Source organism: Cibotium barometz, chromosome 19 (genome assembly GCF_041138505.1).
Source record: "Cibotium barometz isolate CiBa-2024 chromosome 19, ASM4113850v1, whole genome shotgun sequence".
NCBI classification, from domain to species: Eukaryota; Viridiplantae; Streptophyta; class Polypodiopsida; order Cyatheales; family Cibotiaceae; genus Cibotium; species Cibotium barometz.
The window spans coordinates 53132776-53147815 of NC_141064.1; the positions used below are offsets into that span (position 1 = coordinate 53132776).

At 45.6% G+C, this 15040-nt stretch overlaps 1 protein-coding gene across 1 annotated transcript in view; it reads left to right on the forward strand.

The window, feature by feature from the left end:
- Positions 1-12738, forward strand: part of LOC147628734 (rhamnogalacturonan I rhamnosyltransferase 1-like) — a 44791-nt gene extending 32053 nt beyond the window's left edge. The window contains exons 7-8 of the mRNA XM_086813967.1: positions 11618-11775; positions 11860-12738. Of these exons, the coding sequence (XP_086670093.1) occupies positions 11618-11775; positions 11860-12079 (378 nt within the window). The 3' untranslated portion in view covers positions 12080-12738. The remainder of the gene's footprint in view (positions 1-11617; positions 11776-11859) is intronic.
- Positions 12739-15040: the final 2302 nt, after the last annotated feature.

Here is a 15040-nt window from a genome sequence, read left to right on the forward strand (position 1 = left end):
ATATTCTCAGTCATCTTGTATGTAGATGACATGCTCATAATAGGGACTAGCAAAGAACAAATTTCAGATTTCAAGGTTGATTTGAAAACTGAATTTGATATGTCAGATTAGGGGCCTTTACACTACTATCTTGGCATATAGTTTATGCATAGAGATGATGGCATTGTTATGCAATAAACTAAGTAAATAAAAAGTTTGCTAAAAAGGTTTCACATGGAAGAATGTAAGCCAATTTCTACTCCAGTAGAACCAGGTGTACGGCTTACTATGCATGCTATTGGTGAGCCGGCATTTACAGCCAGGCAGTGGGATGCCTCATTTGTGTAACACGAGGCCTGACATATCTTTTGGGGTGTCTTTGTTGAGCAAATTCATGCATAGCTCAGGCACAAAGCATTGGCAAGTAGTCAAACGCATTTTACGTTATCTTCAGGGTACCCTGGATCTTGTTTTGTTCTATCCCAGGGGGGACAGCTTGCAGCTTTACGCATACAGTGATTTAGATTGGGCTAGTGATTATGATATGAGGCAATCCACCAGTGGGAATTGTTTTTTTCTTTTGGCAGTTCATGCATATCATGGTTGAGCAAAAAGCAACCCATTGTTGCCACATCTACTTGCGAGGTTGAGTATAGGGCAGTCTTCACAGCTACAGTAGATTGTGTATGGTTGATCTTCGTGAGTGTCAGCAAATACCCACCACCATTCTCACTGATAGCCAGAGTGCTATGTCTGTGGCACAAAATCCCGTATTTCATGTACATACCAAGCACATTGAGATTCATTATCACTATGTCAGAGAGAGGCTACATGCAGGGGAGATCAATTTATCTTACTGCCCTACACAGGATAATGTTGCAAATCTGTTCACAAAGGCTTTACCTCGAGAGAAGTTTGAAGGTTTCTGCAAAGCCTTGGGCTTATTCTCATATAGAGAGTGATCTTCTAGTACAGGTTCACACTTCCACTATAGGGGAGATTTGTACGCATATGCTCACTTATAGTAGTGTTACGTGTGAACAAGGCTTAACCAAGGGTACTCTTTTCCATGTGGTTTTTCCCTTGGATATCAAGTGTGAAAGGACGCTCTATCCATATAACTTTGTACTTCTATATTATATGGATGCGACTCACATGCTAGGGTTGACTTGCATTTGTTATCACCACACATTTTGTGTCTCTCTCTCTCTCTCTCTCTCTCTCTCTCTCTCTCTCTAGGGACACTAGAGAGACAATGTGCCTACATTCAGTTTCAAGAGCCGCGCACCAAACTCTAGTTGTTTGACACATTGGTCACACCTACACTCTTATATGGCTCACCCATATGGGGACCCAGCCTCTACCACACAAGGAGGGAGCCGCTTGTCGACTAGGTCGGACCACAGAGAGATTTCTATGATGGATGGTAGGTACTAGAGAAACCATTGGTGACTATGATCGCACGCATGATTCAGAGCAAACCATCGGTACCTCATGAGATTGTCAGAGCAAAGATAGGAGCCGCACCAGTGGTTACCGAAGTCCTGTTGTAACACGCAGAAGCTCTGGGAAGTCTTCTTTCAGCCCTAAACACTCTTGGAAACCATCTGATGCAAAACGCAGATATAGAGAGAGAGTAGAGAGAGAGGTGTGCTGGAAATTCAGTATATTCATATGGTACAGAAAGGTACTTCTACTACAGCCATAGGCTGCCTTGTACAAAAGGTGGTGAACACCAAAATTCTGTCCTAAACTATGACCCTAATGATCCACTCCATAAAGGAATGAATGCCTAAAACCATGAGCACACTTTGCTATTTATATGGTTCTTGGACACTTGTTTTACTGGCCGATTGTTGGTCGGCCAGTCATAAATTCATTAATGCTCTTTAACGCAGCCCCGACTGGATCTCCTCCTTGATCATGATGCGCCTACTACTGCCCCTGTCCTCTGGTTCAGCCGACCTGTTGACAGCCTGTTTTTGCTTCTAACGTACTGTCAGGACACCTCCTTCATGCCCTCTAGGCCTTGCTCTGAGTCCATACATGTCCACTTCTGTATCTTGCCCTGTCTCTATCTGGTTCATACTATTTATCTGGCTGCCTCTTCTGGATTTAGCCCTAAAAATGTCCATGGCATTTATCATGCACATGACACCTGTTCCAGTCAGTGACATTTTTGCAGAGGATATGGGAGCTCCCCAGACAGAGATACCCACACCTAGCTCTTATCTCTTCTAGGCAGTTAGCAGCAGACGGCGATACACGATGTTGGTACGCCCAGATGTGTACCTGGCTGAGATTACATGGCATGATGATTGATGCACTCCCTCCATTTGATTACAGCCTGGACTGCCCCTTCTTGGACCTTAGTCACTCTGAGCAGAATAGGGTAATCAGGATGGACATCGTGAGGCTAGATGCAGAAAGGACATGGTCCAGCCCCCCCACCACTAGGCACGAAGATAGCCCACTATTGGGACCATTTTCTACATCTCTCCCCAGATGGCTTTGTGACACGGTCTACATACATGGACACTCATCTCTCACATGGCATTCGCAGTGCCATTGGGCAGATCCGGACTTCATCACATCAGCTGAGGGTAGAGACTGGCAGATACGAGGGGGTGAAGCCAGAAGACCGCATTTGTCAGCTATGTCACTAGGAAGTGGAGTTAGAGGAGCACTACATATGCCGATGTACTTTGTACTAATTGATACGAGGGAGATACTGGTGTCTCTTCCGAGAGGATTTTGGACCATTACGACATAGCAGTATTTTCCTTTCATAGCTGTTTAGGACTGTTTTTAGGACTTTTTTAGTCCTTTTTGTCTTACTTTTGATGAGACACGATCAGTTGTGTACTATGTTTTGGTCTCATAGGCCACTTTGGTCTTTCGCAGACATTAATATAGCTTTCTTTCTTTCTTTCTTTCTCTCTTTATGTGAGCTTCTTCTTCTTGCAGCTAACCCTAATCTAGAGGAACCCTTGCTGTGTGTGAGTGTGAGAGTCCCCCAACACGGAGCCTATCCAAAAACCACACGACTTGTGCCAGTTGATATGTGCTCCTGATGCACGGCAAAAAACCTCGATTGCCTTCGCGAATCTATGGAGATTCCCCCCATCTCCTGAAAGGAAGATTGTTGTATCATCTGCAAACTCTGAATCAAGCAGCTCCTCCTGCGTGGGGTAGACGCAATCCCTGGAGCCTGGTCTCTTGCGCTTGGAGAAAACTGCTCATGACCTCGGCGACAAATAGGAAAAGGTAAGGTGCCAAAGGACAACCCTGCCTTACCGAGCGAGAAAGGCGGAATTTGTTGCCACGGGCTCCTTGAATGAGGACCTGGCTGTGCGAGGCTGAGTAAAGTCCCAAAACCCCATGAATCCACTCTACGAGGAATCCCATCCGGCACATTGTGCTCTCCAAAAAGCTCCAATCCACTCTATCATAGGCTTTCTCAAAGTCCAGGAGAAGCACAATGAGGGCCTGTTGTCGCATCCTAGCCGAAGCTGTCGCCTCCCAGAAGGTAAAGATGTTGTCCAGGATGCTCCGATCTTGAACAAAGTCAGTCTGAGTGTCGTGAATCAAGTCCGGGAGAAACAGCTAAAGTCTCTTGCTGATGGCCTTGGCCAAGATCTTATAGGCGGTCCCTAGAAGAGTGATGGGTCTCCACTACTGGATCTCCAATCTGTCACCACCCTCCTTGGGAATCAAGTGAATCAAGCCCTCTGAGAGCCTCTCTGGCATGGCACTTGTGTGCGTAATCTCATTGAAGGTAGCTCGAAGGCCGCCTTCCATGAGGTCCCAGTGAGGAAGAAAGAAAGAAATTGGAAGCCCGTTCGCCCCTGGGCATTTGCCCCTGGGAAGTGCAGTTACTGCCTTCACCAACTCCTCAGCAGTGAATGATGTCAATAAGAGAGATCGAAGAGAGGGGGGAACCACCTCTCTTGTGTGTCGCCAAACCCTCTTGCATGCGTCCATCACCTGTGGAAATAATGAGGCGCTAGTGAGAAGAGATTTGAAAAAGTCGGTGGTGATGGCTCTCACATGGGGGGGATCAGAAACAATAGCTCCATCCTGGCCATGCAACTTGCGAATGCCGTTTCTCCTCCTATGGGGACCGGCTATCTCAAAGAAATTCCCTTTGACTGTCACCGGCCTGAGTCCAGAATGAAGCTCTGGCATGATACCTGTACTCCACTCTCCTCTCCTCAATGGATCTAATCTCCGTGCGGGCGGCAGCTAGCTGACTCTCAATCCACTGGCTATTTGGGGATCTCTCCTGAAGCGGTTATAAAGAGGCCAGACCCCTCCTTAGACTCCTCTCTTGCTCCCGGAATCCCTCCAACCGAGATACATTATCACTTTATGTGTGAGCTCATTATGTTCAAGGAGGTTGAGATGGTCTACTATCCGATGATAGAGAACTGTGTAGACATCTTCACGAAGGCTTTTAGCAAGGATCAGATGGAGTAACATCTTCATCGACTTGGCATTGGACCATTGAGATAGTTCACCTTTGGGTGGACATTAGGTGGGGGGGTGTTAGATATTGATGCTCCACGCTCGATGACAGAGAACTGTGCATAGATCTTCACAAAGGCTTTTAGCAGGGATCAGATGGAGTAGCATCTTCATCGACTCGGTATTGGACCATAGAGATAGTTCACCTTTGGGTGGACATGGGGGGGGGGGGGAATGTGTTCGACATCTATGCTCCACCCTCATATTGTATTGTCCAAACACCGGCTAGCTCATACTTGTACGGCTCCCATATGAGAGGTAGCCATGGTTGACTAGCCGGGCTCTCAGTATCCTGGTATTCACAAGAGAAGGTGGCCTAGGAAGCCAGATGGTTTAGAGACAAGTTGGATTAGATTTGGCGCAGTGCCAAATAGGCTACATGCTACAGTGGATCATTATCTCATAACGATTCAGGCATGGAGTAGGTAGACTTTACTCTTGGGCACCCTGTTCCGACAATGCGGGGCTCGAACGGCGCCCAAGATGACCCTAGATGGCAATGGGATGTGGCAATGAGCCTACACTTTGGACGGTGCACCGATTATGACCACGGACTTACGTCATGGCTGCCCTATCTTGTATCACTTTAGTAGTACAATATTTACAATATTCTTCTCCATCCTTGTTATTGTGCAATTTGATTTTCAAAGTTTTGTGCAGTTAAAGATCTTACTTCTTGCGAGTGTTCTCTTGTATACACCGTGAAACCGATCCCGTCAAGTGGGAATAGACTCCGTTGGGCACCCACACGCGTAATAGCACAACTTAAATATCACAATATAAATGGACAACTCAATAACAACTGAAAACTGAAACGAAATGAAATGTTGATCAATGGACACCAGCACTGGGGCCGGAACGGGCCGACCCTCCCCTCAATATATGATATATTATTGGGAGTATTTAAGTGATACAATGCTCCATGGGTTCAATGAACCAGATGATGTCCATGTACAACTGAGATGAATACAGTTACCAAATAAGAGACTTGAAGTAGACGTCCGAAGGAGAGCGATCCACTTGAAGGAGTCTAATCTCTACGGTCCTGTGCCTTCACTGGAATCCGCGGAGAGCGCTCCACTGGTGTTCCAAGACCACGCACAAACAGGCGCTCTCGTACTAACACCTGGCTCTCCCGATCTCGGCACCCATGGACCGTGGTTCTCCAGAAGCTTGGACTACCCGTCACCGAACGGGTGTTAGCAGTAGAGAGTATCCCTTGTAAGATTTACACCAAAGACCTTTGCTTAAATCTCAATCCACTTACCTTGTAAAATAATGGATATGGCCTTCAGAAGTACTAGGCACCCACGTATGAAAGGAGAAGTCTCTATTACTGTTGTTGCTGCCAGCCCGCAAGTGAGAGAGTCGCTTGTAGCTCGCTAGTGGGAGAACAAGTATCAGAGGCGCTTGAGTGTAGCTGCATGGGGGCTAGAGAAGGACACCTAGGCACAGCCGCCTACGGGCAAACGAGGGAGGGCCTGTGCGCAGTCGTTTGCAAGCAAGAGAGGGTGGCGCGTGGGCGCAGCTGCCTGCTGGCCAAAGAGGAGTGAGACCTGTGCGCAGCTGCCTGCAAGGTAGAGAGGGTGGCGCCTGGGCGCAGCCGCCTGCTGGCCAGAGAGGAGTGAGACCTGTGCGTAGCCGCTTGCTGGCAAGAAAAAGGTCGCCTGGGAGCAAGAGCAGGAACAGTCGCTTGTGGGTAAGCGATGGAGAGGTCCCCTGTGCGCAGCCGCCTATATGCAAGAGGAGGATCACCTCGAGCGATGGAAGGGCACACGTCGAACAGCTAGCTGGCCCACCTTATTTGCATGGAGGCGGCCAGTTCCAAAGTTCCCAAGGGGGGTGGGTAGGTGGCCATGCACCCACCCCCACACACATGATTAAGGGAGGGCTTTCCTCCCCACCATGGCCCATGCGTGGGTGCCCACCCTACCAAGGGCATCATGAGATATTGGGGAGGCTGCCCACTCATTAATGAGTGTGAACCTGCAACCTTATAAAAACAAAGGTTAGAAATAATGCCATAAAATAAACAAATGGAATACACTTACCACTTGTTCATACGCAACAAAACTCATCAGAAGACAGAGCAAACTTCACGACTCACTGGCAGGTGTCTCCGCTCAGTAAGTGGCACGGCAAACAAGCAAACACAAGAATACAAGTCACGCGAAGACAGTTCCAGGCATGCAAAACATGAATGCATGTGCAAACAGTATCATGGACATATCTCCCGTTCATGGAACAAGTACTAAACATTTCTGTCGGACACAATGATGGCACGACAGAGAACATAAATCCCGGTCTTCCTATGGAGTGACAGTCCCATAGGTAAGACACAGATCCAGGCACGAGCCTCCCTATGGAGTGACAGTCCCATAGGCAAAACACGGCACAAATACTGGCTCTTCCATGGCGTGACAATCCCATGGATAGAACACAGTCCAAGTCATACACGGGTGGCACTAGTCTGGCTCCCGTCCATACGACACCATCTTGCTAACACGGGTGGCACCAGTCTGGCTCCCGTCCATGTTTTGCAAAATACTGGCCCCTTCACATGAGACACCGGCTTGGCCTCAAGTGAACGAGACACAAATTTGGAGATGGACCAAATGGTCGGCCAATTGGTGACATCCCCCCGGGCTTCTAAAGAGTTGTCCTCAATTGAAAAGCCTCAAGATATGCCTGCAAACAGCTGGGTGTAGTCAACAAAATGATAAGCTGATGAAAACTCAAGTTTAGTGCCCATGTTATCAAATAAAGCCCTCCAGAAGAGGCTCGTAGTCCTAGGATCTCTATCCCCAACAATGGATTTAGGCATACCATGATGCTTGAAAATATTAGTAAGAAAAAGCTTCACCATATGATCAACTTTAATGGTTTTCTTGACGAGCAAGAAATGAGCTTGCTTGCTAAACCTGTCCACAATGGTCCAAATAGCATCATTCCCATGCTGGGATCTAGGCAAGTCCATAATAAAATCCATAGTAATACTTTCCCATGGCTGCGAGGGAATAGGTAATGGCTGAAGCAAACTTGGAACATGCTGTTGCACACTTTCATTATCTCTTTGCTTAAGTCTATCCCACTTTTGGGTGAGAGTTTGCTCCGCATTAGGTGGCAAGAACTGGGCATAAAATCTGTCCTTTAACTCTTTCCAAGTGCTAATGGGGTCTTTGGTGGTCTTTTCAGTGATCCACCAATGAGCGGCGGTCCCCTTCAAGAACATGCTAGCATGGCGTACTTCAGACTTCTCAGTGAAGTCCTCATCACTAAAAGCAATATCAAACTGTACCACAAATGCTAACACCTTGGAAGCATCATGCTCTCCATGAAAAACATCAAACTTAACGGACTTGTCACCTGCTTTAAATTCCTTGAGCTCTCTGGGATGAGGCTCATGGTTCTCTCTTTTTCTTTTCCCCTTATCCAACAGGGTAGCCCTATCTGCATGGGCTCCATGGACCATCATGGAAGTTTCATGAAGCACGGTGGCATGTGCTTCACGAACCTGAGAATTAGATGCATGTGACCTTCCTGCATAAGGCAATGTCTCTCCATGAGACAACTCAGTAGGCAAAGCTCTTCTAGTGGCAGACCTGTCACCCCCTCCATGGGATACATGCCTTGAATGCATGTGACCATCATGCCTTCCATGAGCACTAGCATACATATACCTGTCACCCTTTGTGCCTCGTGGAGAAGATGCATGACGAGAGGTGGCTGTCACCTCTTCCCTTTGCATAAATGATCTCAACCTTTGAGATGCGGGATCTCCCTGCTTCAAGCGAGGTGGATTTCTGAATTTCAGCTCTCCATCTTCCCCCTCTTTAATGTCACCTTTGCGGAGGAGGTAGGAAAGTGCCAACTCTCTTGGCTTCTTGCCCACTTCTCGTTCCATGGACTCAAAAGTCATGTCCACCATTGCATCGGCTTTCCTTGCTTCAATGGCACTTTGCACATGGGGATCTTCATGCAAAAATTTCAGCTCTTGCTCTTGTGCCTGCAAAAGCTTTCTCATATGCTCCAATTCAGCCCTCATTGCATTAGACTCTTCTTGCATAACTGTCTTTCCACGAGACGGTTGTCCCCTCGAATCACTATCATTCACCCTCTCAAGGGGCTTGTGCCTTCCCTGTAAAGCATCAGAACCACGTGAGGCACATGATGGGCCCCTCGAATTAGGCACTTCCAAAGGGTTGCCTTGGCTGTCCATTGTGTTAAGTGTGCTAGAAGCGGGGTGTCCAATACACAGGTTCGTTTCCCCACTAAGAAGAGGGAAATAACTTGGCTCTGATACCAATGAAACCGATCCCGTCAAGTGGGAATAGACTCCGTTGGGCACCCACACGCGTAATAGCACAACTTAAATATCACAGAATAAATGGACAACTGAATAACAACTGAAAACTGAAATGAAATGAAATGTTGATCAATGGACACCAGCACTGGGGCCGGAACGGGCCGACCCCCCTCTCAATATATGATATATTATTGGGAGTATTTAAGTGATACAATGCTCCATGGGTTCAATGAACCAGATGATGTCCATGTACACTGGTGTTCCAGGACCACACACAAACAGGCGCTCCCGTACTAACGCCTGGCTCTCTCGATCTCGGCACCCATGGACTGTGGTTCTCCAGAAGCTTGGACTACCCGACACCGAACGGGTGTTAGCAACAGAGAGTATCTCTTGTAAGATTTACACTAAAGACCTTTGCTTAAATCTCAATCCACTTACCTTGTAAAATAATGGATATGGCCTTCAGAAATACTAGGCACCCACGTATGAAAGGAGAAGTCTCTATTACTGCTGTTGTTGCCAGCCCGCAAAGTCGCCTGTAGCTCGCTAGTGGGAGAACAAGTATCAGAGGCGCTTGAGTGTAGCTGCATGGGGGCTAGAGAAGGACACCTAGGCACAGCCGCCTACGGGCAAACGAGGGAGGGCCTGTGCGCAGCCGTCAAGCAAGAGAGGGTGGCGCCTGGGCGCAGCCGCCTGCTGGCCAGAGGGGAGTGAGACCTGTGCGCAGCCGCCTACAAGGTAGAGAGGGTGGCGCCTGGGCGCAGCCGCCTGTTGGCCAGAGAGGAGTGAGACCTATGCGCAGCCGCCTGCAAGGTAGAGAAGGTGGCGCCTGGGCGCAGCCGCCTGCTGGCAAGAAAAAGGTTGCCTGGGAGCAAGAGCAGGAACAGTCGCCTATGGGTACACCTATGCGTAGCCGCCTATATGCAAGAGGAGGATCACCCTGAGTGATGGAAGGGGCACACGTCGAATAGCCGGCCGGCCCACCTTATTTGCATGGAGGCGGCCAGTTCCAAAGTTCCCAAGGGGGGTGGGTAGGTGGCCATGCACCCACCCCCACACACCTGATTAAGGGAGGGCTTTCCTCCCCACCATGGCCCATGCGTGGGTGCCCACCCTACCAAGGGCATCATGAGATATTGGGGAGGCTGTCCACTCATTAATGAGTGTGAACCTGCAACCTTATAAAAACAAAGGTTAGAAATAATGCCATAAAATAAACAAATGGAATACACTTACCACCTGTTCACACGCAACAAAACTCGTAAGAAGACAGAGCAAACTTCACGACTCACTGGCAGGCATCCCCGCTCAGTAAGTGGCACGTCAAACAAGCAAACACAAGAATACAAGTCACACGAAGACAGTTCCAGGCATGCAAAACATGAATGCATGCGCAAACAATATCATGGACGTTCATGGAACAAGTACTAAACATTTCTGTCGGGCACAATGATGGCACGACAGAAAACATAAATCCCGGTCTTCCTATGGAGTGACAGTCCCATAGGTAAGACACAGATCCAAGCACGAGCCTCCCTATGGAGTGACAGTCCCATAGGCAAGACACGGCACAAATACTGGCTCTTCCATGGCGTGACAATCCCATGGATAGAATACAATCCAGGTCATACACGGGTGGCACCAGTCTGGCTCTCATCCATGTTATGCAAAATACTGGCCCCTTCACATGAGACACTGGCCTCAAGTGAACGAGACACAAATCTGGAGATGGACCAAATGGTCGGCCAATTGGTGACACACCGCATGTTGTATCCTCTTACAGTCTCCTTCTCCCCTTTCTTGAGTACCATAATATCAGACTTTGTAAAAGCCTCTTGCTGCTGGCTGAAAATCTGCGGTCAAGTGTTCTTGCTTAAGTGCCATCATTACAGTTGTTTTTGTGCATTACATAGTATTTAGTACCTTCTTGTACTTTGTCCATTAATCAGATACTTTCAGCAGCATGCTATTCTATGAAGAGTTCAATCTTTCCCATGTTCCTCTTTCCAGGCATTTAAATGTTTGCACATCAATTGGTCACAGTCCTGTGAATTTTGTGTGCATCTTTGGGTCATTAAACATCCTTCCGCACTTGTGTTTATTTGAGAGGGTTTAGTGCACATAGGCACCAATCCCCCTTTTATTTCTCTACAATATTCTCTTAGAGATCTTCCCATTTGACCGTGATTCCCATGTAACATGCTAGTATTGAGAACGTCATTTCTCATAAAAGGCCTAAGTCATGTCTGGATGAAAAAATTCTATTTATTTCTTGCTCCTTGCTCATTGGCTTTACAATTGGCAAGGGTGTTGAAATATCTTTACCAATTGGGGTGTCTCCAAATTCTACACCTTGCTATAGTGATGCCATACCTTTTGGTCTGTATCGTAACTGGGTAGAGCTGGATTAGGGTGTCTCCAAAGTCTACACCTTGCCAGTGATGCCATACGTTTTGGTCTGTATTGTAACTGGGTAGAGCTGGTTTTGACATGACTTTCTATCAGCACTTGTTTTGCACTTTGAGAGCATGGTGAACTTTAGCTTGAGTTTGGAGGAGCTTTTAGAACCTTTTGGCCATGCTTTATGGTGGTGATGCGTGCTTCCATAGCCTTGGCAAATTCATAGATTGACTGTTTTAGGTTTTGGTACTCACTTTTTCTTGTGGAGGCTGCAAAAGGCTTCCCGAATCTAGACCCAAATACTGCTTATGAACATGCCTAGTACTTAAGAAGAGCCTTAGGAGACGATGTTCACAACTTGGCATTGTGTCTCTTAACTTCCAAATTAATGTACTTGTGCAGGTGCGGAAGGAAATGCTTTTATCCCAAGAAGAGCTGAAGCCCTTTCAGAATCATTCTTCTCAAATGGCTGCTCTTGATTATTTGGTTGCAATTGAAAGTGATGTTTTTATACCCACTTATGATGGAAACATGGCCAAGGTGGTCCAAGGTCACCGCAGGTATCATGGAGTTGTTTGCTATTTATGTCTAGTGTTTTGATTTCGCCAAATGTGAAGCTTATATCAGCCTTCTTTTGGGAATAGGTACTTGGGATATCGTAAAACCATTCTTTTGGACCGCAAAAGGCTTGTTGGCTTGCTTGATCAGCATAATAATGGCACCTTAAATTGGTATAGATTTTCTCTAGCCGTGCAAGAAGTGCAGAACGATTATATGGGTGCATCAACGAGACGGAAGGTGATACCCGAAAGACCAAAAGAAGAGGACTATTTCTATGCCAACCCTGAGGAATGCCTTGCATAACCTTCTGCTAAGTGGAATAAAATGGAGTGCAGTAATGAAACAAGGGGTGCTATTCTTCATCATTTTGAGGCATTTATGAGCCTGATTCTAAGTTTCAGGTCCTATGGAGGAAAAGCTGTAAAGGCTTTGAATGGGATGCCGAAGGGGCTCTAGGGTCAAGAAGTGTTTCTGCTTGTATAGCCATGGACTGTCACTGTATGCGCATTACAAGGGTAGCGGCATGAGAAGTCGGCAAACATGTGGAAGAGCACTGATGGTCGTACAATTCATTCGATTAATTCTATTGGGATATTCTATTTTTAAAAAAACATCCACCACCTTCAGCCAGACATTGGGGGGATGTCAAATTGTGAGATCCACCTCGTGTTTCCATATGCCTATCAACTCCATTGGTGTATATCAATGGTTTCCCATTCGAGATTGCTCAAGCTGTCTACTCTGTCCATGAGTTTTTCGAAGAAAGAGGTTGCCACCTTGTCTTGTAGTTATGGTGTACCTTTGCGACTCTGAACAGGCAGAGTATATTAGTAAGTTCAGAATGCAATGGGCTGCCCTACCCCTATCAATGTAATAATGTGGCGGTCCTGGATATATTGAGACCCCTTTCAGATTGATCGTCCTTGTTACATAGCAATAAAGTGGGACCTCCATACTTTCTGCAAGTATCCACTTTTGGTGTTTATGGTGGAAATCTGGAAGTAACAATCTTTGTTTCTGTAAGTACAACAGTTCTCGTGGTCGGTAACATGTCAATAATTATTCACATGTTCAAGACTCATCAGCATTGCACAACGTGACCTGCACTTCTTAACAAATTACTTAAACCCACTTTGGTGCCCGTACGAGGATTATAAATGCCATCTTAAGTTGGGTCAATGTAGGTTTCACATAGCCAATCTCGACTGCCGTGGGTGCCCATACAAGGGCCATCTTGTTGGGATAATGTAGGGAATGGCCATGCGGGACCTTATCTGGGGAGTGTAAGTTTTCACATTTTCATTCAAAGTGGAAATCAAACATTTTAACCTTCTAGTGGTGGTGATGTGTATATCAAAGTTGGCTTAAACGTTCCGCTATTGCTGACGTATTAGTTCTAAAGTGAAAATTGGTTTAAAGATTGCAACGTTCCTAGTGTGGCAACGTTTGGTTAATCTTAGTTAATATTCCACATGCTAACTAATTGGGCACTTGTGATTAATCTTTCCATGGCCAGTGACCATGATGGAATGAATGAGACAAATAGCAACGTGGCAAGTTCTTGCACGGTTTATAGAGAGGCTAAGGTGTGATATATGTGTATATATACATATACATATACATACATACGTATGTATGTGTATGTATGTATGTATGTACACACACATACACACGAGAAATTTTTGGATCTTCATGATTGCGAAAAACTCTAGTTTTTCACACTGGAATCTCTTATGGATAAAATTTTCCATTTTTGGCCAAGTAGTCTTGCATTTTATGGTGTGATTTTCATGATTGCGAAAAACTCTAGTTTTTCACACTGGAATCTCTTATGGATAAAATTTTCTATTTTTGGCCAAGTAGTCTTGCATTTTATGGTGTGATTTGTGAGACTTTTTGTCGGTGTGGTTTTTCACAGGCATGAAAAACCAGAAATTGATTGATATTTTTTATTTTGAGGGTCTAAATCCTAATTTTTCATGCTCAACAAGTGTAATTTAAATATTCTATCCATGGCTAAGATAATTGATTAAAATGACTCAAACAATAATATTCTTTTTGTTATGTTTTTTTTAAGAAAAAGACAAACTCACATACTGGGTTTTCATGTGAAAAAGCAGTACACTAGAAAATAAAAAATTGAATCCAAGGTGATTGTTGGTATGCCTTCCTCCAAGTCTTCCAAGTACTCACACACTGTCTTTTTACCAAAAACAACACAATCTATGTGACACATTCCACAACATTACAGAAACCTTTTCCACACGAGACTCTGTTGTAAACCTTAACAAAATTGAAAATATGTGTTGTTAAATATGCAAGGAAGGAGTAGAGGCTCAAAGGAGTTAGAAGAAATAAGGTTAGCTCTTTGAAAGTGGCACCAAAGATGTTATGGCTTATTCTCAACCTTACAAGAACTCTATCATTCTAGCAATCTATGAAATAAGCAGTGGGGTACTTACCTTGCTTCATGCTTGAGATTCTGCTAGCTCCAAGATCTCGTGTTCTCCTTCTTGTTTGTCACACCACCAACAACAAGATGTTTCACCTAATTACAAGGACTCATCTCTCTCACATGAAGAGAGAATAGAGGGGAACACAGGAGACACACCTAGCCATACTTGCTCTCATTTCATCAACACACACCAAGTAGAGAAGCTCCATAGCTCTCCTTCATTACACTTAGCACATTTCCTAACGATAAGTTCACACTGAAATAAACCTAAAGCTATAATGTCCACACACTTGGCCAGTTGGGCATGGTCATTATTATCCACACGCTGCTGCTATCCACCAGTTTCTGATGAGCTTGTATTCTCAACGCTCTCCCTCAAGCTTACCATATCCATCTCATGTATTCCAAGCCTGTCTCTGAAGTACTCAAACTTCTCTTTGTCAAGCGATTTGATAAAGATATGTGCAATCTGCTCTGTAGTCTTCACATGTATCAACTCTATATGTATCCATCTCATGTATTCCAAGCTTGTCTCTGAAGTACTCAAACTTCTCTTTATCAAGTGATTTGATAAAGATATGTGCAATCTGCTCCGTAGTCTTCACATGTATCAATCTATCTATCCATCCAACACTTTTACCTTGATGAAATGATAGTGTATTTGGCCCTCACATGATAAACCGGATTGCTTTGCCAATTGTATGCTGCTCATGTTGTCACAATGTATGACAACTTTCCTATCACATTGATGTTCCAAATCTTCAAGTAGCTTTTTCAGCCATACCACCTCACATGTAACCATAGACGTT